The following is a 26,618-nucleotide window of genomic DNA, read 5'->3' on the forward strand; positions in this document are numbered from 1 at the left end:
GGCCCGGGCAGCCCCCAGCCCAGCCAGGCCTCGCCCCTTGCCGAGTGCATGAGGTTGACGCTACTTTGTTGCACCTGGAGGGAAGAACGTATGGGAGAGGAAGGTGCGCGGGGCGCGGGCTGGGCGGGGGTGCGGGGGGCGCGGGAGGGGTCGGGCCGGCGTAGTGGAGGCCGGGGCTGCGCGAGGCCGCACCCCTGCCTCCTCGGGCTGAGCCCGGAAGGCCCCTCCCCGACCGCCCCCCGCCCGATTCCCACTTCTGGGCCCCCCGGCTGGGCTGCTCTCCCGCTGGCGAAGGGCCCCTTCTCCATTCTCTCTTTCATTCTCGCCTTCTCCCATCCCCCGACCGACAGCCACCCAGAGGAGTCCCGGGCACTGCCCTCACTAGCCCCCGTCTCCGGCACAGTGTTCTGTCCACCCAGGGCTCACCCTGTGGCCACCCCTTACTCAGTCTCAAACCCGGCCTAGGGAGAAAGAGCGACTGAGGAAGCCGAAGCCCTGGGTCCGAGTCTCCACCCCGTTGCTGCCTGGCTCTGTGACCTTGAGCCACGCCTTCCCACTCTGGGCCTCAGTTTCCCTGTCAGTTTAGTCGGAGGCAAGGTAGTTGGCCCCGGTACTGGTGGGCAGAGCAGATAGATGCCGTCCGGGGATCTGGAGGCAGTATTCAGCCCCTTGATGGAGCCCCAACCCTCTGTCCTCTCCCTGCACCAAACCCAGTACCTGCCATTGGCCTTGGCCCGTTGGACCGACTCATCACAGCCTCCCTTTCAGCCCCTTTCCCCTTACTGGGGTCCAAGGCTTGGGGTTAGCACCACAGTTAGTGCTCAAAGACCTGAGACTCCCCCAACCCAGGGCAGGCCCTGGGGTCTCCTTCCCTGGGTTTTCTCCACTCAGCCATCACATAAGCAGGTCCTGACTCTGGAGAGCCTCTCCACCCTGCCCTCCCCTGGCACTCTCACCAGCCCTCCACCCAGGCCTGCTTGGGGCAAGCACCACCTCACCGCTTCCCCTGCCTTGGGTCCCAGGTATCTCATGGAGGGGCAGGCCATGGCTTTGAGCCTGGCTATGTGATCTGGGCAAGCCTTGCTCCTCTCCAAAGCTCACTCAGTCTCCCCATCTGTACGGTGGGGTGGGGCAGGGCTAGGGGGTCTTTTGAGGCCCACCCAATCCAAGGTTCCAGGCCCTAGGGATGACTAAGCATGCCTAGTGGCTGGCTTGAGGAGGTGCCAAGCCTCCTGGAGCAGGTGTCTCAGAGTGCCCGCTCTGCAGCCCCAGCCCTTCATCAGACCCGGGCATAGTCGAGGCTCTGTTGTGGCCAGCACCTCTGGGCTTTCTGCCCGTCCGCTCCCCAGAGGCTTCTACCCAGGATGCCCGAGCCCGGCCCTGTCCAGTCCCTGCCCTTTGAGAGCCCTCTTAGCACCTCTTCCTGGGCAGGCAGGGCCCAGAGAGGAAAAAAGGGCTATGACAAGAGTGTGACCTGTTGCCTTATTTCTAAATCCCATCACGCCATTTTGCCCCCTTTATTCTGCCAGACCCTGAGTTGAAGAAGCTGTTGCTGCAGGATGGACATTTGGTTCTCCTCCTCAGTTTACAGATAGGGAAACTGAGGCCCAGAGAGGCTTGTTAACTTAGCCAGTGTCGCAGCAAAACTCAGACCAACGTCCCTTCTTCTGTTCTTCAGGCGCTGCGAGCGTGAGAGCATTCGTGCAACTGCACGTGGGGTCGGCAGGGCAGGCTGGGCCTGTATCCACTCCTGAGAATGGTTCCCAACTCCCTTTGCACCCCTGCAGGAAGCGAGTTGCCCGTGTGTGCGAGCTGCGGCCAGAGGATCTATGATGGCCAGTACCTCCAGGCCCTGAATGCTGACTGGCATGCAGACTGCTTCAGGTAGGGCGGGCCTGGCCGGGGCGGCAAAGGCCAGCCAGAGACCAGAGGCTGGGTGGCAAGGAATCTGGGAGACCTGGATGTTCCTCCTGGCGCAGTCTCTAGTCTTGATTTCCAGCAGGTTTCCCTCTCTGGCCTCAGTTTCCCTATCTGTAAAATGAGGCATTTTGACAGGAAGATCTCTAAAGGCCTCTGTTGTGCCATTCTAAACCTCTAGGTAGACGGTCAGTGAAAAAGAGGAAGACCCTCAACAAGGTGGATTGACCTAGTGGCTGCAGCAGTGGGCTGAAGCATAACAACAATCATGAGGATGGCGTAGGACCGGGCAGTGTCTCATCCTGTTGTACAAAGGGTCGCTATGAGTCGGAACCAACTCAACGGCACCTAACAATGACCTAACCAACTTCTAAGGAGAGGAAGGGAGAGACTGCATTTCAGCTAGTGTTACCAAGGCCTGCTGGCACCTCGGCAGGGGAAGGAGGTGGCAGCAGTGGAGGGCAGTGCATCCTGCCTTCTAGGTGCTCATGCTCGCGGTGGGAGAAAAACCAGCTTCCTTCATGGGGCCCCGGGCTGTTGTGAAGGTGTGTAGCCCAGCAGGATCAGCCCCCTCCCTTCAGACAGATTCCCAAGTGTAGGAAAAGAATGGGTCGGCGCAGTGGCCAAGGACAGGGCAGAGCATCCAGGGACCCAGAGGTGGCCCAGTGAACCCAGTAGGACCATCCCGAGAAGCCAAGTGTGGAGATGGCAGGTCTCCAAGGATGTGCGATTTTCTTGGTGGAAATGGAATGCCAGGCGGAGGGCCTGGGTTGTGCAAAGCATGGAACCGTGACGTGGCCTGAGTTGGTCAGTGAACAGCCAGGTTCTGGTGGGGAAGTGTAGTGAAGGGGGGACATGAAGCTGGAGTCCAGCACTGCCGGGAGCACTGACTGCCAGCCAAAGGAATTTGGGCTTTAGACAGTGGGAGCTTCTGACAAGGTTTTGGGTTTTCTTTTTTAATAATGACGTCTAACATTTTCTTACATTTAGTCAGGGCCAGGCACTGTCCTAGGTGCCATGCAGTTAAATATTGTTTCCATTTTACCCAAGGAAATGGGAACACAGAGAGGTTAATTCTTCTGACCAAAGTCACACAGCCAGGGAGGGATGTGAACACACAGCGCCCACAATGGCTGGTGAGGCCAGAAGAGAGGCAGGCACCTGCACTGGGGTCCCGAAGGGTTAGGGTTAGGGAGGAGGGGGCTCAGCAGGCAGAGGAGACCATGCTGTGAAGGCGTGGGGTGTGGTAGTACAGATGGCTGAGGGAATGGGAACAGCTCTTTGGGTTGGAACAGACGGTGAGTCGGGCACAGTTGGGATCGGTTGTGAAGAGCCCTGAGTGCCGAGCAGAGGACCTCCTCTGAAGGCAGTGTGGCGCCAGAGAGGGTTTCTGAGAGCTGGGGAGGGGTGGACGTGCTGTCTAGACAGGTCGTCCCAGCAGGCAGGGAATGGACTGTCACAGTAGTTCAGAGTCTGAGCTCATAAGGCCTGACCTAGGATAGTGACTGGGGGTGGAGAATTTCAGATAGAGAAAGTACAGTGTTGGGCAAGTATGAGTCACTGAGCATTCTTTAATGTTATTTCATTACGCCTTCACCATAACGATATGGTGGTGTTGCTAGTTGCTGTCAAGTTGGCTCCAGCTCACGGCGACCTTACCTACAACAGAATGAAACAGTGCCCAGTCCTGTGCCATCTACATGAAGGTTGGTATGTTCGAGGTCATTGTTACAGTTATTGTGTCAATGCGTCTCTTTGAGGGTTTCCCTCGTTTTTGTTGGCCATCCACTTTACCAAACATGATGTCCTTTTCTAGGAAACCATAGGAGTTACGTTATTTGTCCAGTTGGCATGTGAGAAATGGAGGCTGAGAGAAATTAAGTAGCTTGCTGAAGGTTGCACAGCTAAGAGCTGGAAGGCTAATCTTTCTCTTTCTGACCCTAAATCACTGCAGATTTGAAGAGGGGCTGTAGGGTGAGGCATGGGGGACTGGTGAATGGCAGGGGCAGAGTCGAAAGCAATCCTGCAGTTTTCTAACCTGGGTGCTGGGGAGGATGGTGGTCTGTTGATTCTGGTGGAGTTGGGGGCTGGGTTAGAGGTGCCACGGCAGGGTGGCGATGCCCTGCCCAGAGCTAGCCATGGCAAGGCCATAAAGAATGGATCACTCAGAGATGGTGAATAGGATTTGAGATGAGATCAAGAGAAATCAGGGGAAGACCTTTGCCTAGGGTAGCGGAGGGAGATGGGGCTTTAGGAGAATGGGGGGGGTGGGACCAGGGGCAGCCACAGGAGGAAAGCACACGGGCACCCAGCCTTGGAGGGTGAAGCCCCAGGTGGGGGCAGTAGGGAGAAGGCATGTTGGGGCTGTCCCTGGTGTGGCAGGGGGCATGAGGAAGGCCCCCATAGTGAGGGAGGGCCCACAGGTCTTGGCAGTAAGTACCATGGCTTTTCTCATTCAGGAGACATGTCACGGCTACGTGAGTCTTCCTGCTTCTTCCAACAGCCCCCAAAGCAGGCAAGGTTCACAGTGCCCTCAGCAGCTCCAAGACGGGTCCCTGCTTGCCTGGACCATGTCTAACAGGCAGCAGAAAGGGGACCTGGAGACTCTAAAGTCCTTGGGCAGCCAGGTCGGCTTTTGGCAGAGGCCCGAGGCTCTGGGCTCTGCTTGGTTCCCCTCTGGAAGCATCTCAGTGCCATGAGGTGAGGCTGACATAGCCCCTGGGCTCCGAGGCCTTGGGCCTGCTCCTGGCCTCCCTCGAGTGACACCAAGACACCTTTGTCCCAGACCCACACTGCAGGGCCCCAAACCCTCTGAAGGTGCTCAGGGAGGAGGGGTGTGTGAGCCCGGGGGGTGGGGTCCTGCACCCTCCTGTGCAGGGGGAGGGACGAGACCCAATACACCCTGCTCTGGGCTTCTGTCTGCTGCAGCCCCCACCTGTTCTTCCTGCTTCAGGAACCTCCTTGGGTCCCTGAGTCAGTGAGTCAGCTGCAAATATTCACAGAGCACCTACTCTGCACCAGGAACCCTCACATCAACCCTGTGAGGTGGGTGCTATTCATTACAGTCATTTCACAGATGAAGAAACTGAGGCACAGAGTTCAGTAACTTGCCCAAAGTTAGTAAGGAGCAGAGTAGGAACTCAGATCTGGAAGGCTGACTTCAGAGCCTGCACTCAGCATGGCCCAGTCCTGCCTCCAGGGAGCTTGCCTTCTGGTGGGAGAGAACACAGTGAAGAAGTAAATATACTGTCAGGTGCTGGGGAGACAGAAGTGCTCTGAGGAGGTGACGTTTAAGCAGAGAACCAAATATGAAAGAGAGTTTTGAGAGGGTGCGGGGAGGAGCATTCAGGGCTAGGGACTGCATGCGCAAAGGCCCTGAGGTAGGAGCGTGCTTGGTGCCTCTGAGAAACAGCAAGGAGGCCAGTGTGGCTGGAGTCAGGGGTCTGGGAAGGTGTTTAGGGGTAGTCAGGGGCCTGATGATAGATGCCCTTGACTGTGTATTTTCCTTGAGTCTCACGACCTGAGCACCTGTGTGCTGCTTGGGTCTTGGGGCCTTGCCCTTGAGGAAGCTCCAGTCTGGGGGGGAGTGGGCATGTAAACAGAGACAGAGCCACTGGTGCTGTGACAAGTGACCCAGGGGCTATGAGAGTGCTGAGCAGGGAGGGCAGATGCTGCCTGGAGAATGTAGTACTCCTATGGGTAGTGGGAGGGTTGTCATGGGCCCAAGGGATACCCCTGGTGTCAGTACTGGGGCTAAACTGCTTCGAGCCCCGTAGCCCTCCAGCTTGTCACCCCAGGGCTCACCTTTTTCTGTCCCAATGGTCCCACCCTCTGTGAGCCCCACTTCATGGAAGTTTACAGCCAGACCCAGAGTGGTCCAGGCTTCCCTCAGCCCAGCTGCTGCCTCTGGGAGGTCCCTTCCCAGAAGCCTCCAGTGCACATGCCCTTGGGCAGTTGTAGCTCTGGTGACATCTCCCTGGAGGCTGGGTGGGCCGCCCTGGGTGAGGAGGACTGAGCTTGCAGCAGGCACGAGTGTCAGAGCCTGGGCCGGGACACAGCCTGTCCTCTTTGGGGGACCTTTCAGGTGAGGAGGATGTACTGTCCATGGGAAGTCGACCTCTGTTCCCTTGGGGGCAGCACCGGAAGCAGCAGCTGCTTTCAACCTTGTCCCTGTTCTCAGAGAGGCCCTAGTCCTCAGTGCCTTTGTCCGGGAGAGGTGGAGGAGCATGGAGGAACCTCTCGGTGTGCAGGACCGAGGCCGAGTGCTGGCCACAGCCTCTGCCTGGGGTCAGAACCTAGATCCCTCCTCTTCACTTGCACCAGAGCTTAAGGTGCTTAAGCTGCTTCCTGTTTTGGGCTCAGACCAAATCCTTGTGCCCCCACGTTGCTGCATCTTCCTCCCATGCCGGGTGGCCACACTGGCCACACCCTCTGCGGCCTCCAACCCTGAGTGCCTGGAGTGGGATGGGGAAGTGCCTAGTTGGCCCCGCCCCTCCCTTCCCCTGAGGCTGCCAGAAGCCCCTGCCTAACTGCAAAGGATGCTGGCCTCAGTCCTGAGAAGGAGCCACTTCCTCAGAGGGACCAAGTAAGTAGAGAGCCCTCCTCCCCACCTGTCCTGGGCCTCAGTCCAGGCCCCTGGTGTGAGGGTTGGGGGCATCTGTGGGCCAGACCCACCTGGGTCCCCACAGTGAGGCAGGAGAACTGAAACTCCTTGATCATTGGAGCCTCGCCGGGCCCAGGAAGTGGGGGGCGGGGGGGTGCCACAGAGCTTCTGGCCTTTCTAGAACAGGTTCCTTGTGATGTGCGGCTGGTCCTTCAGCAGTTCTGTCTTCTCCCCTGGTGTCCAGGGATGTAGCTCTGGGCAGAGAGCACCCCTGGGAGGGACGGAGCCCATTCCTTTCACTGAGGGTAGTACCAGCTCCTTCCCCGGCCCTCCTCCCCTGCCAGAGCCTGGCTTGGCCTCCCCTGTCGCAGAGAGACTCCCGGGAGGGGGTGTAGGGGCTGGGCCATGTCTACACACCGTCAGTACCTGACACTCCTCTCCGATAGATTTTGTGGGGGCGGGTATGGGGTGCCCAAAGAGCCAGGCCTGTCTCATCCCTCCTGCCTCCTCTAGCTCCTGCGTGGGATGGACAGGTCAGGGGCTCCTAGGTGCCTTCCATCAGAAAAAGGTCCACTGAGGCCCCCAAGGGCCAGCCACTGGGCTGGGCCTCAGTCCCCTACCTGAGATGGAGACCGACAAGGGTCTGCCCAGCCGGCCCTGGAGCAGTTCTGAGGATGCTGGGAGGTAAAAGACGGGATGCCCCAGGCTGCCAGCACAGAGCAGGCCGCTGGTGGGACCTCAGGAGGCTTTTGTGGATGCTGGGAGGTGTCCAAGGCCAATGGGAGAGATACGTGGGCCAGCAAAGGCTAGTGGTGGGGGCTGCCGGGGGGGGGCCACTCACAGACCCTTGGTGACTCGTTGCGGGATCTTCCACAGAGGAAGGCAACAAGGTTGAATGCTTGTGTTTCTGAGAGAGTGAAGGGGTAGGCGTCTCCAGGCAGGAGAAGAGCACTCGCTGCTGGCAGATGACAGGAACGCACGCCCAGGAGGGAAGTAGCCTTCGGAGCCCCGAGCAGCCCTCCCACGGGAGAGGCAGAGGACCTGCTTCCTTAAGTCTGGGGCCCGCGGGTGGTCAGGAGGGGCGAAGTTGTGTCTGGTTGGTGGAACGGCAAAGTGAATCACGCGGTGTGTAATCAGCACCCGGCGTGGGAGCGAGCTGCGAGTGCGCGCGCGCACCTTCCTGTAGGATAGCGCCGCCCACCGTGGCGTGGTCGGGGCTGTCGCCACTCCTTGATGAGGAGCATGGGGGCTTCCGGATGTCCTACACTCCCCCAGCACCGGGAAAGATGCCTGCCCCTGCCCTGCACCCCGACCGTCCCTGGGGGCAAGGGTACCCCAGCCCTCCGACCGGGCAGTGCCCACCCTGGAGCCACCCTCGGCCGCCTCTGCCGCCTTGTGGGCTGAAGTTCGAGCCGGCTGTTAGGGGCGGGCGATGACGTCATGGCTCCCGGTCCAGCCGCTTCCGCCGCCTCCTCCCCCTCCTGTTTCATCCCTGGGCGGGTCACCGGACCTCAGGGCACTTACTCCCCACCCCCACGCGCTTAGGCGGCGCTCATTTGTGTTCCCTTCCTGGATGCACTCCTACCCGTGTGCTCCTGAACCCCAGCCTTTTTTGCTTCTCCCCAGACCCTCCCTGCGGTCCTCCTCCCCCCAAACAATGGGGAACTGGCCGGATCTTTTTCTCTACTTCACTAAATTAGCGCACAGTCAATGAGGGCTTCTGTGTGCTGGCCACATGTGGCAGTGAGAGGCCTGCAGGGTAGTGGCTGCCCTGGTTGCATGGGGAAGGGGCTGTCTCCCAGGGCCCAGTCTCTCCTGCCCTCCTCTCTCCTGGACTGTTTCCCTGCGGAGCCCTGAGCTCTGAACCTGGGTCCTCCTGCCCCTGTGTGACTTTGGGCAACAACTCGGAGTGCCCACACAGCAGCCCAGTACAGAGCTAGACAAATTCCCTAGCCTGTTCTCCCATGTGGTTTGTCCACTGGCCCAAATACACCTGTGCACACCAGGACCCTGGGTCAGGCTCTCCAGAACCAGTGGGTCCTTGCCTGTGGGCTCACTTCTGTATCTGTCCATCCTGGCCCCGTGGGGCTGCTTGTCCCCATTCCACAGGGCCGCTTGGACAGAAGGAAGCCAGGAATGTAGGTCTCACTCTGCCCCAGCGTGATACCTAGAAGCTGTTACATCATTTCTGTTTCAGGGCTCCTGCCAACCAGGCCTCCCTGGCAGCTCCTAGCAGTGGGGCAGGGGCCAGAGACCCCCTCCTTCCAGGGTGGCTGCGTTTCTGAGGGGAGATGGGGTGGTTAATGCTCTAGCTGAGCTGAAGAGAGGTGGCTGTGCTGAGCTGAGCCTTGGACACCTTCTTGGAACAGGGAGCACCTGTAGGGCTGGCTGTGGTCCATGAACTTGAGACCAGACATTGTCTTGACCTGATCCTGACTGGTCTGCACTGAACTGAAGTCCTACCTTGTATCTTAGTGGGATAGTAAGTAGTTTTGTAGGATCCATCCTACCCAACTGTGTGACCTTGGGCAATTTACATCCATTCAAATCCACCAGCTGCTCCTTGGAAACCCTATGGGGTAGTTCTACTCTGTTCTATAGGGTCGCTATGGGTGAGAATCCGCTCGACAGCAATAGGTTTGTTTTTTTGGGTTTGGAGACAAATTGTGTCATCTCTAAAGCGAAGATAGCCATGCCTGCCTCATGGTGGCATATGAAGACTAAGGAAATTCCATCAAGGAAATGCTTATTAGACCTTCACAGCTCCAAAAGGTCACTGCCTCACTTCGGCTTGCCCCCGACTCCCTCTGCATTGCTCAGGGAGAGGCAGGGAGGAGAAGGGGGAATCCCTCCCTAGAAGGGTGGGGCCTGGGGTGTATTCCAGCCCCACCACCTGATCCTGGGCTGCCAGGTCCCATTCCTCCTCCACCTGGCTGGTGACCAAGAGCAAGTTATCTGCTCTTTCTGGGCCATCTTCCTTGTGTGACAAAGGACAGGAGCTCAGATGAGGAGCCGTGTACTTCTCAGCCCCAGGGACCTCTAAAAGAGGACTGCGATGGGACTAGCAGGTGGGCCAGAGCTCTGGGCACAGAGCAGCCACGGCTGGTTGTACAGGTCGTGCACTGCACAGAGGCATCAGCAGAGGGGCTGGAGGGGGTGGGGCTGAGTCTATCCCTGGCTCCACTTGCCAAGCCCCATGCCCCTGCGGCACATCCCCAAAGGGCACATCTTTTTCTGATTCTTACAAAGGCTCCTACAGACTATGTCAAGGCCCAGGTGTGGGTGAGGGTTGGGAGTGGGCGTCCTCAGCCCCACCCCTTCTCCCACCCAGGTGTTGTGAGTGTGGTGCCTCCCTTTCACACCAGTACTACGAAAAGGACGGACAGCTCTTCTGCAAGAAGGACTACTGGGCCCGCTATGGCGAGTCATGCCACGGGTGCTCGGAGCACATCACCAAGGGGCTGGTCATGGTGAGCACCCCCCTGGGGGGCAGGGAACATCCTCACAGGTTTCTGGGTTCCGGGTCTCTCTCCTGTCATCTCTCTTGTTCTTCTCTTTACTGGCTCTCTGATTGTCCATGCTTTCTGCGCCTGTCTGTTTATGCCTCAGCTCCCTGTCTGTGGAGCCAGCTCTGTCTGGGGACTTAGCAGCCTACCCACCAGACCCTGGCAGTTTGTCCAGGGCTGCTCTTCTGAGAGAAGGCCAAGGGGAGGAGCTATGGGGATTGAAGGGACTGCTGAGCTGGGTTGTCCCCCAACCAGGTGGCCGGGGAGCTGAAGTACCACCCCGAGTGCTTCATCTGCCTCACATGCGGGACCTTCATCGGCGATGGGGACACCTACACGCTGGTGGAGCACTCCAAGCTGTACTGGTGAGAGCCCACCTGTGTCCCAGGTCTGCAAGGGAGACTCCCACAGCTAGAACCCCTTTCCCTTTCCATGTGGTGAGGTCATACGGGGCAGTCATCAACACCCCGTCTCTCTGGGTATAGAAATGGCCCGGAAATAAGACATAGGAGTCAGGCTGAGAGAGCCCCAAATGTCAGCTTGCTTACTGATAAAGCTAGATTAGAGGACGGCTTGATCCCCATGGGCTTGTAATGACTTCCTCCTGAACTGGATTTATCCCCAGGCCTTGTGCTGGTCAGCTTATAGCACACTAGAGAGTAGACAAACCACCGTGACTGAGCCACAGAGAGGGGCAAAGGCTGAGCTGGGCGTGCTCAGTTCCTGCTCCCAGGTCCATCAGTCAGCTAAGTCCCACCTCCTCCACTTGGGTGAGGGGAGGGAGGAGGAGCCTGGGGCTGGTGGTCGGGGTGGGGGCGTGGTGATGCTGGTGACTGTGCTGATGCCCTTTTCTCCCTACTCTGGCTTCCCACTACTTGTGGCTCTGCAGCGGGCACTGCTACTACCAGACCGTGGTGACCCCCGTCATCGAGCAGATCCTGCCCGACTCCCCTGGCTCCCACCTGCCCCACACAGTCACCCTAGTCTCCATCCCAGCCTCAGCCCATGGCAAACGTGGCCTCTCAGTCTCCATCGACCCACCTCACGGCCCGCCGGGCTGCGGCACAGAGCATTCCCACACCGTCCGCGTCCAGGGGTGAGTGGCCAGCCTGCTGAGAGTGCAGCTGGTACGGCTGTGGCCATTGATGCCCTAGGTGGGTGGCCGACTCGGGCTGGGGGCCCTGAGAATGGGTGAGCATTTGAGGACAGATAGAGCCCAACTCTGACAACCTGGTATACTAGGTGCATGGTCCAGTCGTTGCTCTGACAACCATTCACATGCTAGATGAAATATAAAAAACATTGTCTTTAATCCACATGTGGCCCAACAAGAAAGAGGAGTAGTCAGGTCAGGAGTGATTAAAAGGGGATCCAGGAGTGTCAGCAGAACACTGAAGGCAGGTATGCCTTGAGGGCACATTGAAATTGAGGAAAGGGAAGCTTCAGCTTTCAAGTCCTTTTCTGGCTGGGCTTCTCAAAGCCCTGACCTGACTGAAGAAGTTAGTCTAATAAGAGAACTGCTCCCCTCATAAAGGTGGACCCTCACAGTACTCTTATAGTGAGGATGATGAAAAATAAACCACACCTTCCATCAATCTTCCACTCCCTTACCTAAAGAACTAGAAGATAAATTGTGATTTTATCCTGAGTGGAAGTGGGATGGGGATCTTCCCTGAGAATTCATAAACTCAGGTTTACAACCTAAATTCATACACCTGAGTGGTTTTAAAAAAACGTCGAAGCAAATTTTTAATTTCAGGTGGTTCCCAACTAGTAGTTTCCCCAGGCCCTGATACAAGCTGATAAAGATCCTTTCTGGAGGAACCCACCTCCAGGCCTCAATGACTTTACTTAGATAAACACTAAGATTTACTTAGTGTTCCTAGGAAGATGAGGTATTCAGTGAAAATCACTGAATGTATAAGGAAGTGGGACACTATGAGCAAGAGTCAACAGAAACAACAGACCTACAAAAACTTCAGATGTTGGGATTATCCGAAACAATATAAAACAATTATATTGAATACATTTTAATAAATAGGAGATGCTTGAAAAATGAGTAAAGAGCAAACAAATTTGGAAAAGACCCGAAAAGAACTCCTAGGAATGAAATATACGGTTATTAAAATAAAAACTTTAATGCAGGGTTTTAACAGTAGAGAAAGATTTAGAACAGCTGAAGAGAGAACTAGATAGACAAAAGAATGAAAACTGAAAGAGAGATTAAAATATATGGAGAACAGAGTAAGAAGATCTAATAATTACCTATTTGGAGTCTCAGAGGAAAGTAGATAATGAGAGGAGAGGCAGTATTTGAAGATACAATGGCTGAGAACTTTCCAAAACTGATGAAAGACACTAATGTGCAGACTCAAGTCCAATAAATCCCAAACAGCAAAATAAAAATCCACCCATGGAGATATCTAGTGAAAGTGTACTAAACCAAGGGCAAAAGAAAAGACTAAAAATTGTTCCCTCAAAAGAGACAAATTACTTTCAAGGAAAGGACAGTTAGACTGATGGCTGATTTCTCAACAGAAACTATGGAAGTCAGAAAGCAGTGAAATGATATCTTCAATGCACTAAGTGAAAATAACCATCAATCTAGAATTCTATACTTGAAAATATCCTCCAAGAATGAGGGTGATATGTACAACCAAACACCTCATGGGTTTGGTTTCTTGGTTTGGAGGTTTAGGGTCATGGTTTCATGGGACATCCCAGTTAATTGGCCCAATAACGTGTTTAGTACTTCTGTTCTACCTCCTAGTTCATTGCATAGATCCTGGGGTCTTAAAAGCTTGCAAGCGGCCATTCAGTGTATAACTATTGGTCTCTGTTTGCCTGGAGCAGAGGAAGAAGGAGAGCAGGAACAGGAGGAGGAAATGGAATGTGGGGCTGGTTGCCTCCATGAACAACCACCTCCTTTGCCATGAGACCAAAAGAACTGGATGGTGCCCAGCTACCATTACTGAACATTTTAGTCAAAGATTCTATAGAAGAATCCTGATCAAAAGGGGGAAGGTGGAGAACAGAATTTTAAATTTTAGTTAAATCCAGATTTTCTGTAGCCATGGAGGCTGGATGAACCCCTGAGATCTTTAAACCTTAAACCAAAAATATTTCCTTTAAGTCTTAAAACCAAACAATAGTTTAGCTTAACTGTAAAGAATGTCTCCTTGAGCATTGTGCTTTCTTATGATCTGTCTATATGGGATCAGACTGATAACAGCAACCCAAAAGATTAGATAGGAAACTTAAGGGGCAGTGAGTTTATGTTAAAGAGGGAGGAACAACTCAGAAAAGGAGAACAACTCAAAGAATGTAGTCAGTGTCACTGAATTGCACATGTAGCAACTGTTGAATTGGTGTATAGTTTGCTGTGTATATTGTTAACAACAACAACAAAATTAATAAACAAAATTTAAAAAAAAGAACGAGGGTGCAACACCTCGTGGGTTTAATATCTTGGTTTGGAGGTTTACGGTCATGGTTTCGAGTAGATTCCCCATGTGTGCAGAGTAGAACTGCTCAGGTAATTGGCCTAATATCGTGTTTAGTGCTTCTGTTCTATCTCCTAGTTCGTTGCATAATGCCTAGGTCTTAAAAGCTTGCGAGTGCCTATCGAAGGCACAACAATCGGTCTTTATTCACCTGGAGCAACAGAGGAAGAAGAGGAGTCAGGAACAGGAAGAGGAAATGGAATGTGTGGCTAATTGCCTGTGTGAACAACTGCCTCTTTTGCCATGAGACCAGAACTGGATGGTGCCTGGCTACCATTACTGAACATTTTGATCAAAAGTTCTGTAGCAGAATCCTGATCAAAAGGGGGAAAATGCAGAACTGAATTTCAAATTCTCATGAACTCCAGACTTTCTGGAGCAATTGAGGCTGGATGAACCCCTGAAACTATTGCCCTGAGATAATCTTTAAACCTTAAACTGAAAATATCCCCTGAAGTTTTCTTTAAACCAAACAACAGTTTAGTTTAACTAGTAAAAAATGTCTTATCTTGAGCATTGTGCTTTTTTTAAGAACTATCTTTATGGGACCAAATTGACAACAGCAATTGGAAAGATTAGATAGAAATCTTAGGAGGTAGTGAGTTTGTCGATGAGGGAGGAACAATTCAGAAAAGGAAGGTGAGAATGATTGCACAAGTTGAAGAATGTAATCCATGTAATTGAATTGTACGTGTAGAAATTGTCGAATTGGTGTATATTCTGCTGTGTATAGTCTCAACAATGACAAAAATAAATTAATTAATTAAAAGAAGAATGAGGATGAAATAAAGACATGTTAATGCAGATAAAAACTGAGATTTGATACTAGCAGATCACACATAAAGAAAATTCTGAAGGATGTGGGAGAGGTCAGAGATGCAAGGAGTGAATACGTGTATAGTGGAGTCCCTGGGTGACGCAAACAGTTAAGCAAACAGCTGGCGGTTCAAACTTACCCAGAGGCCCTCAGAAGACAGGCCTGCTGATCTGCTTCCGAAAGGTCACACAGCCTTGAAAACCCTTTGGAGCGATTCTACTCTGCACACATGGGGTTGCCATGAGTCAAAATCTACTTGACGGCAACTACCGACAACGTGTATACATGTGTATGTACTGACTTATACATGCACACATACGTATATGTGCATATTATTGTTAGCTGCCAGACCATTTGAGAGTAAATTGCAGACTTCATTGACCTTTCCTGCCCCAAATACTTTAGACATTGTTCCTAAAACAAGGACATTCTCTTATGTAATTACCAATTGTATCTCATAGTACAATTATCTTATTTACCATTGATACGATACTATTATCTAATATACAGTTTATATTAGAATTTTACCAGTTGTCTCAGTATTATTCTTTATAGCTGGGTGGTGCAAACGGTTAAGTGTTCAACTACTAGCCAAAAGGTTGGTGGTTCAAACCTACCCACAGGCACCTCGGAAGACAGGCCTTGCGATCTGCTTCCTGAAGGTCACAGCCTTGGAAACCCTTTGGAGCACAGTTCTGCTCTGACATACATGGGGTCACCATGAGTTGGAATCGACTCAGTGGCAACTGCCAACAACACCACTATACATATTCCCATTTTAACAGTTGTCTCGATACTATTCTTTGTAGCAAACCACCCCCCGCAGGATCCAATCATGATCCTACATTGCATTTAATTGCCATGGCTCTTTGGTCTCTTCAACCTGTGACAATTCCTTAGCCTCTGCTTGTCTTTCACTTCCTTGACATTTTTTATGAGTACAGGCCAGTTACGTAGAACGTCCCTCAATGTGAGCTAGACTGGTGCTTCCTTTCCGTTAGATTTAGGTTCTGCGTTTTGGGCAGGATACTGCACGAGTGACGCTGGGTCCTTCTCCGTGTGTCTCATCAGGAGGCACATGCTGTCCGGTGTACTGGGTGCCAGCGTTGAGGACTTGGTCACAGCAGGGTCCAGTTTCTCTATTTTACAATAGAGAAATGTTTTACAGGAACGTTTTCCCTTTGTAACGGGTAAGTCATTTGTGAGGAGCTGTGCACTGGTAATACCCTGTTCCCCAGCCGCCTCTCAGCAGCTTTCAGTACCCAGTGTGGATTGTTGCCTCTATTGGTTTTGACTACAATGGCTGTAAAACAGCAATTTTCTAACTCTTGTTTTCCTTCTGCTTTTAGTAGTTGGCTTTCTGTAGTAAGGAAGTGCTTCTCCGCCATGGGAGAATACACTTACATCGCTAATGGAGACTTGTGAGCCTGTTTTCCTTAGTGTGCTCAGTCTCCTCTCTGCCCAGCTGCCCCACTGCTGGGAGCTAGGGCGGAGATGAAGTGGCACCTCTTAAAAAGCTTGTATGAATACAAAATGGAAACCAGGTAACTAAAAGTAAAGGTTTAAAGTAAGCAAGTAAATTTGGCAAATTGGCCATCTGTGACTTAGCTCTTGGCCCCAGCTAAGGAAGGATCTGGAGCCCTTGTGGCGCAGTGGTTAAGAGCTCAGCTGCTAACCAAAAGGTTGGTAGCTTGAATCCACCAGCCACTCCTTGGAAACCCTATGGGGCAGTTCTGCTCTGTCCTGTAGGGTCACTATGAGTTGGAATCTACTCAGTGGCAACAGGTTTAAGCAAGGGCCTCCAACTGTGGCTCAGAGCAGGCTGCTAGCCCCTTTCTGCCAATTCAGGACTAATGGGAGCTTTAGCCACATCTTGCAGGGGGAGTGTCAGGTAGAAAGCCAGTGGATCCAGACCCTCTCAGGACTCATCTTACCCTGTCACTCATCTGCCCTAAGCATAGCAGGCAGTTGGAAGGATAAGTCTGTCCCCATGGTGGAGACAATACTCTATTGAAGAAGCTGAGCATCTTGTCTGGGACAGCAAATAGCTAGAGGCGTGCCACCTTTCTCCAGTTTCATGCCTGTGGCAGACATGAGTAATTGATAATAGAACTCTTCCCTCCAAACCAGAACTCAGTGTTCTGGACAGTTGCTGCCTGTCGATCGTGCAAGATCACCCCCTCACCTCTGATCTGGTCCCCTCGGCTTTGGTTTCTTGTTGGGGCTTCAGGGCCTGGCGGGTACTGGTCTGACCACTGCTCTTTGCCCATAGAGTGGACCCGGGCTGCATGAGCCCAGATGTGAAGAATTCCATCCACATTGGAGACCGGATCCTGGAAATCAATGGCACACCAATCCGGAACGTTCCCCTGGATGAGGTACGGGGTCCTGAGTCTGGGGAGCAAGGATGAAGGTGATGTCTTCTTGCCTGACCCCCCACCTCCTGCCACGTGCCATGCCTGTCCACACCTGCTCTCCCCAGATTGACCTGCTGATCCAGGAAACCAGCCGCTTGCTCCAGCTGACTCTTGAGCACAACCCGCATGACACGCTGGGCCATGGGTCAGGGCCTGAGCACAGCCCCCTGGACTCCCCTGCTCACACTCCCGGTGGGGAGGCAAGCAGCGTGGCCCGGCAGAAGCCTGTCCTGTAAGTCAGCCCTGCTCCTTGGTTTACCTAGTTACTTTGTCAGACGCTGGGCCTTGGGGGAACGGGACCTGGTCCCCACGCTCCAGTGGCTCACAGTCTGATGGGGAAGTCAGCTCTGTAAAAAGGCAGCCCTCACAGGGTGCTAGAGACTAAGAAAGAAAAAGGTTAGTGAGAAGTGGGAAAATAGGAAAGTACCTTCTCCAGCTGGGGAATTACACAGGGCGTTGCAGGAGGGCCAGCAGTAGGCAGGTAGCTCAGGATGACAGGAACATCGGGCGGGGTGGGACAGCAGGCTCTGAGGCTGAAGCTAGTGGCGGGGGTCTGGATTTTGTCCTGCCCATCGTGGGTCCCACTGAAAGGGCATTGTAGCAGAAAGATGTGTTTTGCAAAGATCACAGCCTGTTAGCCTGTGCAGAACGGCCTAGAGGATGGGGCCTCACAGCAGGAGTCTGCTGGAGGCTACTGTACTGGTCCAGGCCGGAGGTGCCAAGGGCCCAGTATCTTCCTGCACCAGGGGCATGAGCAAGAAGGCCAGAGGCAGCCTGGTCTCACTCCACTCCTACCGTGGGACCTGCTCAGGACGCCTTCTGGGCTGACTGCACTTGAGATGTTGATGTTGCATTTCCTCTTCATCTCCCATGTGTCTGGAGCCCAGGCCACCCTGTAGACCACCTGTGTGTGGGGTTGTGGGCATCTTGGGCAGGTTGTCTGCCTCTGCGCCCTTACGCCTGGAACAAAGCATCCGACACAGGACCACTAGGCAGAGGAGGGCGAGGACAAACATTCCTGCTGCATGAAGACTGAGGAGGGCAGGAGGGAGCTGGATGGGATGAGACACAGGCAGCCGTGTGACGGCCCCAGGCAGGGCCCAGATGGGGCGCCCCCTGTTAGGGTGGGGCCCAGATGGGGCACCGCCTGCCAGAGTGGGGCCCAGATGGGGCATGGCAGGCAGGGAGGGGGAAGGTGGCCGCCTCCCCCGGTGGCACTGGGCTCGGTGTGTGCCTCCCCAGAAGGAGCTGCAGCATTGACAGGTCTCCAGGTGCTGGCTCACTGGGCTCCCCAGCTGCCCAGCGCAAGGATCTAGGCCGCTCTGAGTCCCTCCGTGTGGTCTCCCGGCCTCACCGCATCTTTCGGCCATCGGACCTCATCCATGGGGAGGTGCTGGGCAAGGGCTGCTTCGGCCAGGCCATCAAGGTACGGGCATGCCAGGATGGGCAGGGCAGTGAGTGGGAGCAGGGTGAGCAGGAGGGGTGAGGTCTATCGGTCCCCCCTTCCTCCCCCACCAGTGCCCTCCAGGAGTCCACAGTGGAAGGGGTGTCAGGCTTCTAGATGCCCTGCCAGTGCTCTCTCCCCCATCTTTGTCCCTTCAGCTAGTTACTACAGGTAGGCCCAGAACTTGGCGTGGAGTTGGTTGTCGAGGCTGGTCCTCGGCGTAGGGGCGTGAGGGCAGACAGCCCAGGCTGATCCTGCAGTCCCTCCCCTGGGCCCCATGCTGAGCCTTATGCCAGACTCACTGTGGTCCTGGAGCTGCTTACCCCCTTCATGCCTTTTCTGTTTCCTTTTCAATTTGGAGATCTTTTTTTTTTTTGTTATTGTTGTTAAATTATCTGGTGTTAATTTTGGTTAATCAAGAATGAAACTGACACTTTCAACTGGCTTTTAGGATCTATATCACAGCTTCTGATGTGTATTGGCAAGCTGAGCCAATTTCATCAAATTCTCAGAGACCTGCCTTAGGTCTGATGTAACGTGGTTGTGACCAGGCTGGAAGGTTCAGGCTTATGCAGAAGGTGCATGTCCAGACAGACCCAAGTCCAGCCCCTGTCCCTGGTCCCCTTGCCTGGGGAGGAGTCCCTGTTCGAGCCACCATTTCACCTCTAGGAGTAAGCAACCAGAGCAGAGGAAAGAGCTGGCCCAAGTCCCAGCAGTCCCCCTTCCCTGCCAGCTGGGTGACCTTGGCCCTATTAGGAAAGCTGTCTGAGCCTCAGTTTACTTATCTGTAAAATGGGATTTATAAGTTCCACCCCCTTGTGGGGCTGGGAGCAACAAATGAAAGGTCTGTGAAGTGCCCTGCGCAGTGTGTAATCCCCCTGCAGTCCTGGGTGGGGACAAGGCTCCTGCAAGGAGGACTTAGAGCAGAGCCTGTCTCCATACCTTGGCGTCTCCACACAGGTGACACACCGGGAGACAGGCGAGGTGATGGTGATGAAGGAGCTGATCCGGTTCGATGAGGAGACCCAGAGGACCTTCCTTAAGGAGGTCAGCTGGCTTCACCAGATTTCTAGGGCATGCCCATAGTCCCCACCCCCTTCCCCAGTGAGGGGCAGGCTGGCAGAGGGGCTCTGGGAGGATGTGACGCTCAAGCCGCATGGTGAAAGAAGAGAACGTATTTGCAGGGAGGGCATCCCTGGGGTGGGAGCAGCCCAAGCAAGGGTGCACGTGGGCCTGGCATGGCAGGGGTGGGGAGGGGAAGTGTGAGCGGAGCCCCAGGCCCAGCCTGTCTGTGCTCTGCCAGGTGAAGGTCATGCGCTGCCTGGAGCACCCCAACGTGCTCAAGTTCATCGGGGTGCTCTACAAGGACAAGAGGCTGAACTTCATCACCGAGTACATCAAGGGGGGCACACTATGGGGCATCATCAAGAGCATGGTGAGGGCCAGGCAGAGCCCCGTGGCTGCACCACCCCAGCCCCTCCCGCTGTGTGCCCCTGGGCAGGGCCCTCCCAGGCCTCAGGCTCCCCATCTCCTCAGTGGGGATCGGTGTCTGCCATCTCAAAGGCCCTCCAAGCCCTGATTCTGAATCTGAACCGAGAGGGGATTACAGACTCCTTCTCAAGCCAGTAAACAGCTGGGGCCCAGAGAAAGGCAGCTGCTTCCCCCAGGGGAGCGCACTGCTTCTGTGTGGCCACCCTGCAGGGCCCGTTCTCAATGGCTGATCCCCAGCCTCACAAGCAGATGCGGGTGCAGAAGGGACTGGAGGGTCATCAGACCCTCCAGACACTTGCCCCTCCTACCCACTGTCACCTGCCTGTCCCTGCCTCTATGGCCCCAATGGATCATCCCTGGTCTGCTCTCCCCACCCCCAGGACAGCCAGTACCCCTGGAGCCAGAGGGTGAGCTTTGCCAAGGACATTGCTTCTGGAATGGTGAGTAGGATCTGGCTCTGACCTGCTGGGCAAGGGCTGGGTGATCTGACCTTACTTAGAAGAAAGTCCTCTCCCACTAACCTGTCTCAGGGTCGAACCTTCCACCATTAGCTCTTTCTAGAAATGGGACCCACAGGAAGCTTTGAAACAGGGTGGAGGAGCACCCCGACTGGCCTGACTGGGGCGGGAAAGAGGTGGGAGCCTCACAGGGCCAGGCCTGGGCTGGTCCCTTGGCCCCACTGTCTCCTGACTTCCATGCCCCCCCACCCCACCCCACCTAGGCCTATCTCCACTCCATGAACATCATCCACCGGGATCTCAACTCCCACAACTGCCTGGTCCGTGAGGTGAGCAGCCCAGGCCCCAGGCCGCCACACCCCCACCCGCAGGGCCTTCCTTAAACTGGGGCCCCTAGGTCACCTCCCCACTCCAGTTTGAGGTGGGCAGGAGGTGGGGGCAGCAGCCTGTGGGAAAGCACTTGGGGTCAGGAGGCAGACAGACCTGGGTTCACATCCTGGTTCAGCCATTCACTGCTGTGTGGCTCCAGCCACAACACTTAACCCCTCTGGGAGTCAGAAAAGTAGAGAAATCCAGCCACTGCCCCATTGACGGCCTAGGCCTTTACAAAGGTTGAATGAGTGGGTGAGAGAGAAAGTGATGTGTAGACTGTAAGGGACCACTGGCATGGGAGTCACAGAACAGCCCAGGGCAGAGTGGTCACGGCTGCACTGGGCAGCACCAACAGCTGGAGGGCCCGTAGGAGGGCGTAGGTGTGATGGGGGGGTAGGAGGCTTTGTGGGGATTTCTTAGGGAGGGGTTGGGGTCAGGGAGCCCAGGTGTAAGGGGTGGTGGCTGCGGGGACCATAGGCTGTTCACAGAAGGCTGAAGAGGGAGTTACCATGGGAGACAAGGTTGAGACCCAGTCCTAGACAGGGAGATTCCCAGCTAGGAGTTTGGGGAGTAACTTCAGTGCAGGAAGAGAGAACAGCATATGCAAAGGCCCAGAGGAGGGACATTCAGGAGGTGATGAGTCGGGAAGTCATGGGTGGAGAGCACCTGTGGGGAGGATGGATCTATCTCACAGGGCTCCCGGGAGTGCTCACACTGCCCCTACTGGCCATGGTGAGTCATTGCTGGGGACTAGGAGTTGTAGACTACTGGGCCTCTGTCCCCCGGCAGGGACCATTCTGGAGAATCTCATGACAGCTGTGAGCCCTCCTGTCCCCATCTGTGCACAGCCAACACTTGCTGACGATTTGGGGCCCCTGAGGTCCCTAATGGCCCCCCTCACTGGTTCCCCTGGAGCTGTGCATCTCCTAGGAGGGTCAGTGGACCTGTATGAGGAGACCCTGGAGGACCTGGTTAAACTGCAGATGTCTGAACCTCACCTCAGATCTTCTGATCGGGACAGGGCAGGAATCAACATTTAAACAGGGCAGGGGGTGCCTGAGGGTCCTGGGTTAAGACCTCCTGACCAGCTGCTGCCACCTGGTACTACACCTGAGGAGATGGAGCCCAGAAAGGGGCCATGTTCATCTGCGGGCTTGTCAAGGGCCCAGAATGCCCGTCCAGCCCCTCCCCTGTGGCCTTCTCAGAAGGGTGTTTTCTCTCCATGACTTTCCCATTTGTGTCGCTCCCAGAGGTGGGCAGCACAGGGCCTTTGCCTTCGAGATGGCCGGGCTGGCTCCCCGTCTCATGGCCCTCTCTATACGTTGGTGCCCCAGGGCATGGAGGCCCCACCTGCCCCACCCAGAATGCCCATGAAGTAGTGGCCAACCCCAGGGCTGGCAAGGAAGGTCCAGGCTGCCGGGGCCATGGACACCAGGCCCCTGGACACCAGACCCACACACACACCAGCCCCAGGAGCTGCAAAGACCCATCCAGCTCCCTGCCTTGGTGTTTATGCCAGGGCTTCCTCCCACCCCTCAGCTCTCAGGGACCCTCCTGACCCTCTTGTCTTGCAGAGGTAGACACAGCAGTCAGCATGTACCCTGTGTGCAGGGTGCCAGACTGGGCCCCGGAGGGCGCTTCACAAGCCTAGAACACTGAGCAGGGGCTCTCAAGTCCTGGGTTTGAGTGCTAGCTGGGTGTCCTCACAAGTTTTCATACTCTCTCTGGGCTCATTTATCAAGCGGGGATAAAAATAATACGTATGTCACTGGGTTGTTGGGAGAATACATCTAGAATGTGCCAAGCATAGGACCTGGGGCATCTAATTACAATTACTCTTTACTTTTCCAAAACAGGGCAGAGAGCGCCAGGGCCCTGTGAGGGGCAGAGGTGGTGCCCAGAGGAGGGAGCGGTGGGGGTGCCAGGGTGGTTTCTGGGGGAAAAGATGTGGGGGGAGAGCACTGGCATTTTCAGGGAGCTTTAAGCAGCTCCATGAGAAAAGAGCAGTGAGGGCAGGGGTCCCCACCTGTGCTTGAGCCCCTCTGAGGAGTGGGGTCGCAGCCCTTGGGCAGGGTCAGAGGCTGTCTGTGGACCCAGGTGGGCTTCAGGATAGAGCAGGGTGGGCCGGTAGTGCTACGACCATGGCTCCGTGTGACCCAGCTTCATTGTCACCCAGAACAAGACTGTGGTGGTGGCAGACTTCGGCCTGGCACGGCTCATGGTAGATGAGAAGACGCAGCCCGAGGACCTGCGGAGCCTCAAGAAGCCGGACCGCAAAAAGCGTTACACGGTGGTGGGCAACCCCTACTGGATGGCACCCGAGATGATCAACGGTGAGTGGGCAGCGGGCTACCCCTCCCCCTGCCCAGGGTTGGCCCTGCACCCGCACCTCTGAGTCCCAGACAGAACCATAGCCTCCTGACGCCTGGCCTCTCCCGGCCGCTGCAGCCCCTCAGCGGCCCATTTGGTCCAATATGAGTTTTCTGTGGCTGCTACAACTTACACACACTTAGTGGCTTAAAATAACACAGATTTATTCTCTCACAGTTCTGGAGTCCAAAATCTGTCTCACTGGGCTAAAGCCAAGGTGTTGGCAGGGCTGGTTCCTTCCAGAGGCTCTGGGGAAGACCAGTTTACTCGCCTTTCCCAGTTTCTGGAGGCCACCTGCACTGCCTGGCTCGCAGCCCCTTCTGTCACCTTCAAGGCCAGCACTGTAGCATCGTTACATGTCTCTCTCCCTCTCTGACCTGCATTCGCCATCACCTCTCCTTCCCTGACTGGCCCTCCTTCCCTTTCCTGTAAGGACACTTGTGATGGCGTTTAGGGCCCTTCTCCAGCCATCTCAAGACAGATACTTGGTCACATCTGCAAAGTCCCTTTGGCCATATAAGGTAACGTTCACAACTTCTGGGGATTAGAATGTGGGTATCTGTCTTTTTCTTTATTTCTTTTTTAATCTCTGAGGACTAAGTCATGAAAAACACAATCTACGCATTTTAAGAGGACACTGATGATTTTTCCCCATCCCCCTCTCCCGATCCCTTGGGAACCCCCAGTTTTCTTTTGTCTTGATGGATTTACCTATTCCAGATAGTTCCTATAAGTGGGACCATAAAATATTTATTCTTTAGCGACTGACTGACTTCACTCAGCATAATGTTTTCGAGGTTCATCCATGTTGTAGAACTTCATCCCTCTTTATAGCTGAATAATACTCCACTGCGTGTGTAGACCACATTTTGTTTATCCACTTCTCTGTTGATGGCACCTGGGTGGTTTCAGGATGTGGATCTCTTCGGGGGACCATTCTCCAGCGGACCACAGGTCCTCTCTCCCTCGCTCCATTCCTTGTTCTCATGCCTGTCACCTAGTGCTCCCATACATGCCCAGACCATATGGGTCATGAAGCCCTCCATGGGCAGGTGGAACCCAGTGACCCAACCACAGACAGGGTCAGAGCAGGCAGGTGGCCATCACCTCTGCATCAGCACTGACCAAAGTTACATAGCCCCCCAAATACTGCAACCTATAAACTGGTATTGACAGTCCCAGTCTTTAAAGGATGGAGTGAGGATTAGAGATAAGGTTTGTCAAATCGGCATTCAGTAAGCTAGAGTGGTTATACTGATGGTTTTTAGCATTGTTAGGTAAGTGGCTTTATTCCCATTTTGCAGTTGAGGAAATTGAGGCTCAGAGGGTCCATAACTTGCCCGGAGTTATACAACTGATCAGTGACTGAGCCAGAACTAGAACTCCTTGCCCAGGTCTTTCATACTCACCCCCAGGTCTCCCAAAGTGTTGCTTAGGCCTTGTGGGGTCGGGGGCAGAGCCTAAGCCCTGACCCCCATGAAGGTTGCTAGCATCTGCCTCCTGGCCCTGACCTGCAGCACAGGGTATCCACTCAGCTGGCCAGTGTCTGGCCGCCTGGCACTGGGGGCGGATCCCCAGTGCTGACCGTCTGTCTCTGTCCAGGCCGCAGCTATGATGAGAAGGTGGATGTGTTTTCCTTTGGAATTGTGCTGTGTGAGGTAGGTCTGGGCACAGGCAGCAGGTGGCGCCAGGGCTGGGTGGCTTCTCCTCCCCGCTTCCCCCATGCCCAGGCTGTAGGCAGGAGGTCTATAAGGGCCTCAGGCCAGGGAGGCTCTAGGAATGGGCTGTCCCCAGTGGGGGGCGGTGGTCAGGCTGGGGCCAAGCCAAATGTGACCTGCCCTCAAACCTACCTGGGTGGCATTCAGACCCCTAGCCCACAAGGTGCCTTGAGTAACCAAGGGGCCTTGTGTGGGACAGATCATCGGGCGGGTAAACGCAGACCCTGACTACCTGCCCCGCACCATGGACTTCGGCCTCAATGTGCGAGGCTTCCTAGACCGCTACTGCCCTCCGAGCTGCCCCCCGAGTTTCTTCCCCATCACTGTGCGCTGCTGTGACCTGGACCCTGAGAAGAGGTGAGGGGTGGGCTGGGCTGTACTGGAGGTAGGCTGGCCCGAGCACAGCCAGGTGAGGGGGGGACTGGGCCGAGCACAGCCAGGTGAGGGGGGACTGAGCCTAGCACAGCCAGGTGAGGGGGGACTGGCCTGAGCACAGCCAGGTGAGGGGGGCACTGGCCTGAGCACAGCCAGGTGAGGGGGCGACTGGGCCGAGCACAGCCAGCATCCTGAGAGGTGAGAGAATGCTGGGCTGCACTGGAGCCGGCTGGCCCAAGCACAGCCAGGACCCACTGTCCTCCTGCTTGTCACCCAGGCCCTCCTTTCTGAAGCTGGAGCAGTGGCTGGAGACCCTCCGCATGCACTTGGCCGGCCACCTACCACTGGGCCCACAGCTGGAGCAGCTGGACAGGGGCTTCTGGGAGACCTACCGGCATGGCGAGAGCGGACTACCTGCCCACCCTGAGGTCCCCGACTGAGCCCGACCTACCCAGCTACCCCATCTTCCTACTACAACCGGGTTCCGGCTCTGCAGGAGGGGGCCAGGCGTGGAGCCCGCAGCTGGGGCAGTGGAGGCCCAGAGCCCGCCCTCAGCGCCAGGCCCCTGACTTGCCTTCTCCTGCCCAGCAGGTGTGGCCCCTGCTCTTCCTGCCCTCAGCCCCAGAGCTGGCCTAGCTGCACACATACCACCTCGCCCTGCCTTACCTCTGTTGTGGTGGGGCTGCCCCCTCGCTTCTCATTGCATGAGCTGGAGGAGCCTGTGTGAGTCGTGCCCCTGTCTACCTGCTGCCGCCAGCCACCACCTCTCTGCAGCCCTCCGAGGCTGGGCCAGAGACAGCCTTAGCCCTGTGCCCTGGTAAAGGCTGGGTACGTAGGAGGGTTTGTGTCAAGGGAGGCGGGGGCCAAGTTCCCAGGAGCCAAATGGGGAGTCTAGGGCCACGTCACCCTCCAGGGGTGTCTAGGTAGCAGCAGGTATTGATAATCACCCAAACCCCAGAGCAGAGGAAGGTCTGATGCTGCACATGGAAGTCTCCATTGGCCCGGCAGCAGCCCTTTCTCTTGCTTTGGGTCTTTTTTGTTTATTGAAGCCAGTTTAGTGAGAAGCAGGTACCAGGCCCCAGGGTGAAGAGAGGGTCCCTTGAGGTGGAGGGAGCGTGGTCCCTGGGCCTGAGACGTAGGGAGGAGCAAACCCAGGCACAGAAAGGTTGGGCAGAGCGGACAAGGCAGGTGTCCACCAGCATCCCAGCCCCCAGGTTCATCTCAGTGTCCCGTCCTGGGCTTCCCCCTGAGGGCCCTGCCAGTGGCTGGAATAGGCCCTGCCCCTGATGTCCCTATGTTCTCTGGGTTCTTCCTGTGTAATCTATTTTTTAAGAAGAGTTTGTATTATTTTTTCATATGGCTGCAGCAGCAGCTGCTGGGGGCTTGGGGTTTTATTTTTTTGGCAGGCGGTGGGTGGGGGCCATTTTGTCACTTTGCCTCAGTTGAGCATCTAGGAAGTATTAAAACTGTGAAGCTTTCTCAGAGCACTTTGAACCTGGAAAACCATCAGAAAGGCCTGTGGGACCATGACTTAGGGAGGTGGGGCATGCTCACCTCCATCCAGGAACCGTGCTGTCTAAGAAACAAAACCCAGACACAGAACAATAAATACATTCTGTACTCCCCA

The 26,618-nt window shown here is 55.2% G+C and overlaps 1 protein-coding gene across 3 annotated transcripts; it reads left to right on the forward strand.

Moving 5' to 3' along the window:
- Window positions 1-44: 44 nt before the first annotated feature.
- Window positions 45-26,618, forward strand: LIMK1 (LIM domain kinase 1). 3 transcript variants are annotated; one of them, XM_023735282.1, is made up of 16 exons: window positions 45-103; window positions 1,788-1,884; window positions 9,852-9,990; window positions 10,282-10,391; window positions 10,916-11,122; window positions 16,619-16,724; window positions 16,829-16,995; window positions 18,009-18,189; window positions 19,168-19,254; window positions 19,511-19,642; window positions 20,079-20,138; window positions 20,420-20,485; window positions 22,705-22,861; window positions 24,501-24,556; window positions 24,816-24,973; window positions 25,269-26,618. In XM_023735282.1, the coding sequence occupies exons 1-16, from the start codon at window positions 49-51 to the stop codon at window positions 25,429-25,431; spliced, it is 1,941 nt and encodes a 646-aa protein (XP_023591050.1). In that variant the 5' UTR covers window positions 45-48; the 3' UTR covers window positions 25,432-26,618. The 3 variants fall into 3 exon arrangements, with proteins under 3 accessions (XP_023591050.1, XP_004380817.1, XP_023591051.1); XM_004380760.2 differs by having other exon boundaries at window positions 49-103; window positions 18,006-18,189; XM_023735283.1 differs by lacking the exons at window positions 45-103; window positions 1,788-1,884 and adding an exon at window positions 6,447-6,502 and having other exon boundaries at window positions 18,006-18,189; window positions 25,269-25,579.

This window comes from Trichechus manatus, unplaced genomic scaffold (assembly GCF_000243295.1).
Source record: "Trichechus manatus latirostris isolate Lorelei unplaced genomic scaffold, TriManLat1.0 scaffold00077, whole genome shotgun sequence".
In the NCBI taxonomy this organism is placed as follows: Eukaryota; Metazoa; Chordata; class Mammalia; order Sirenia; family Trichechidae; genus Trichechus; species Trichechus manatus.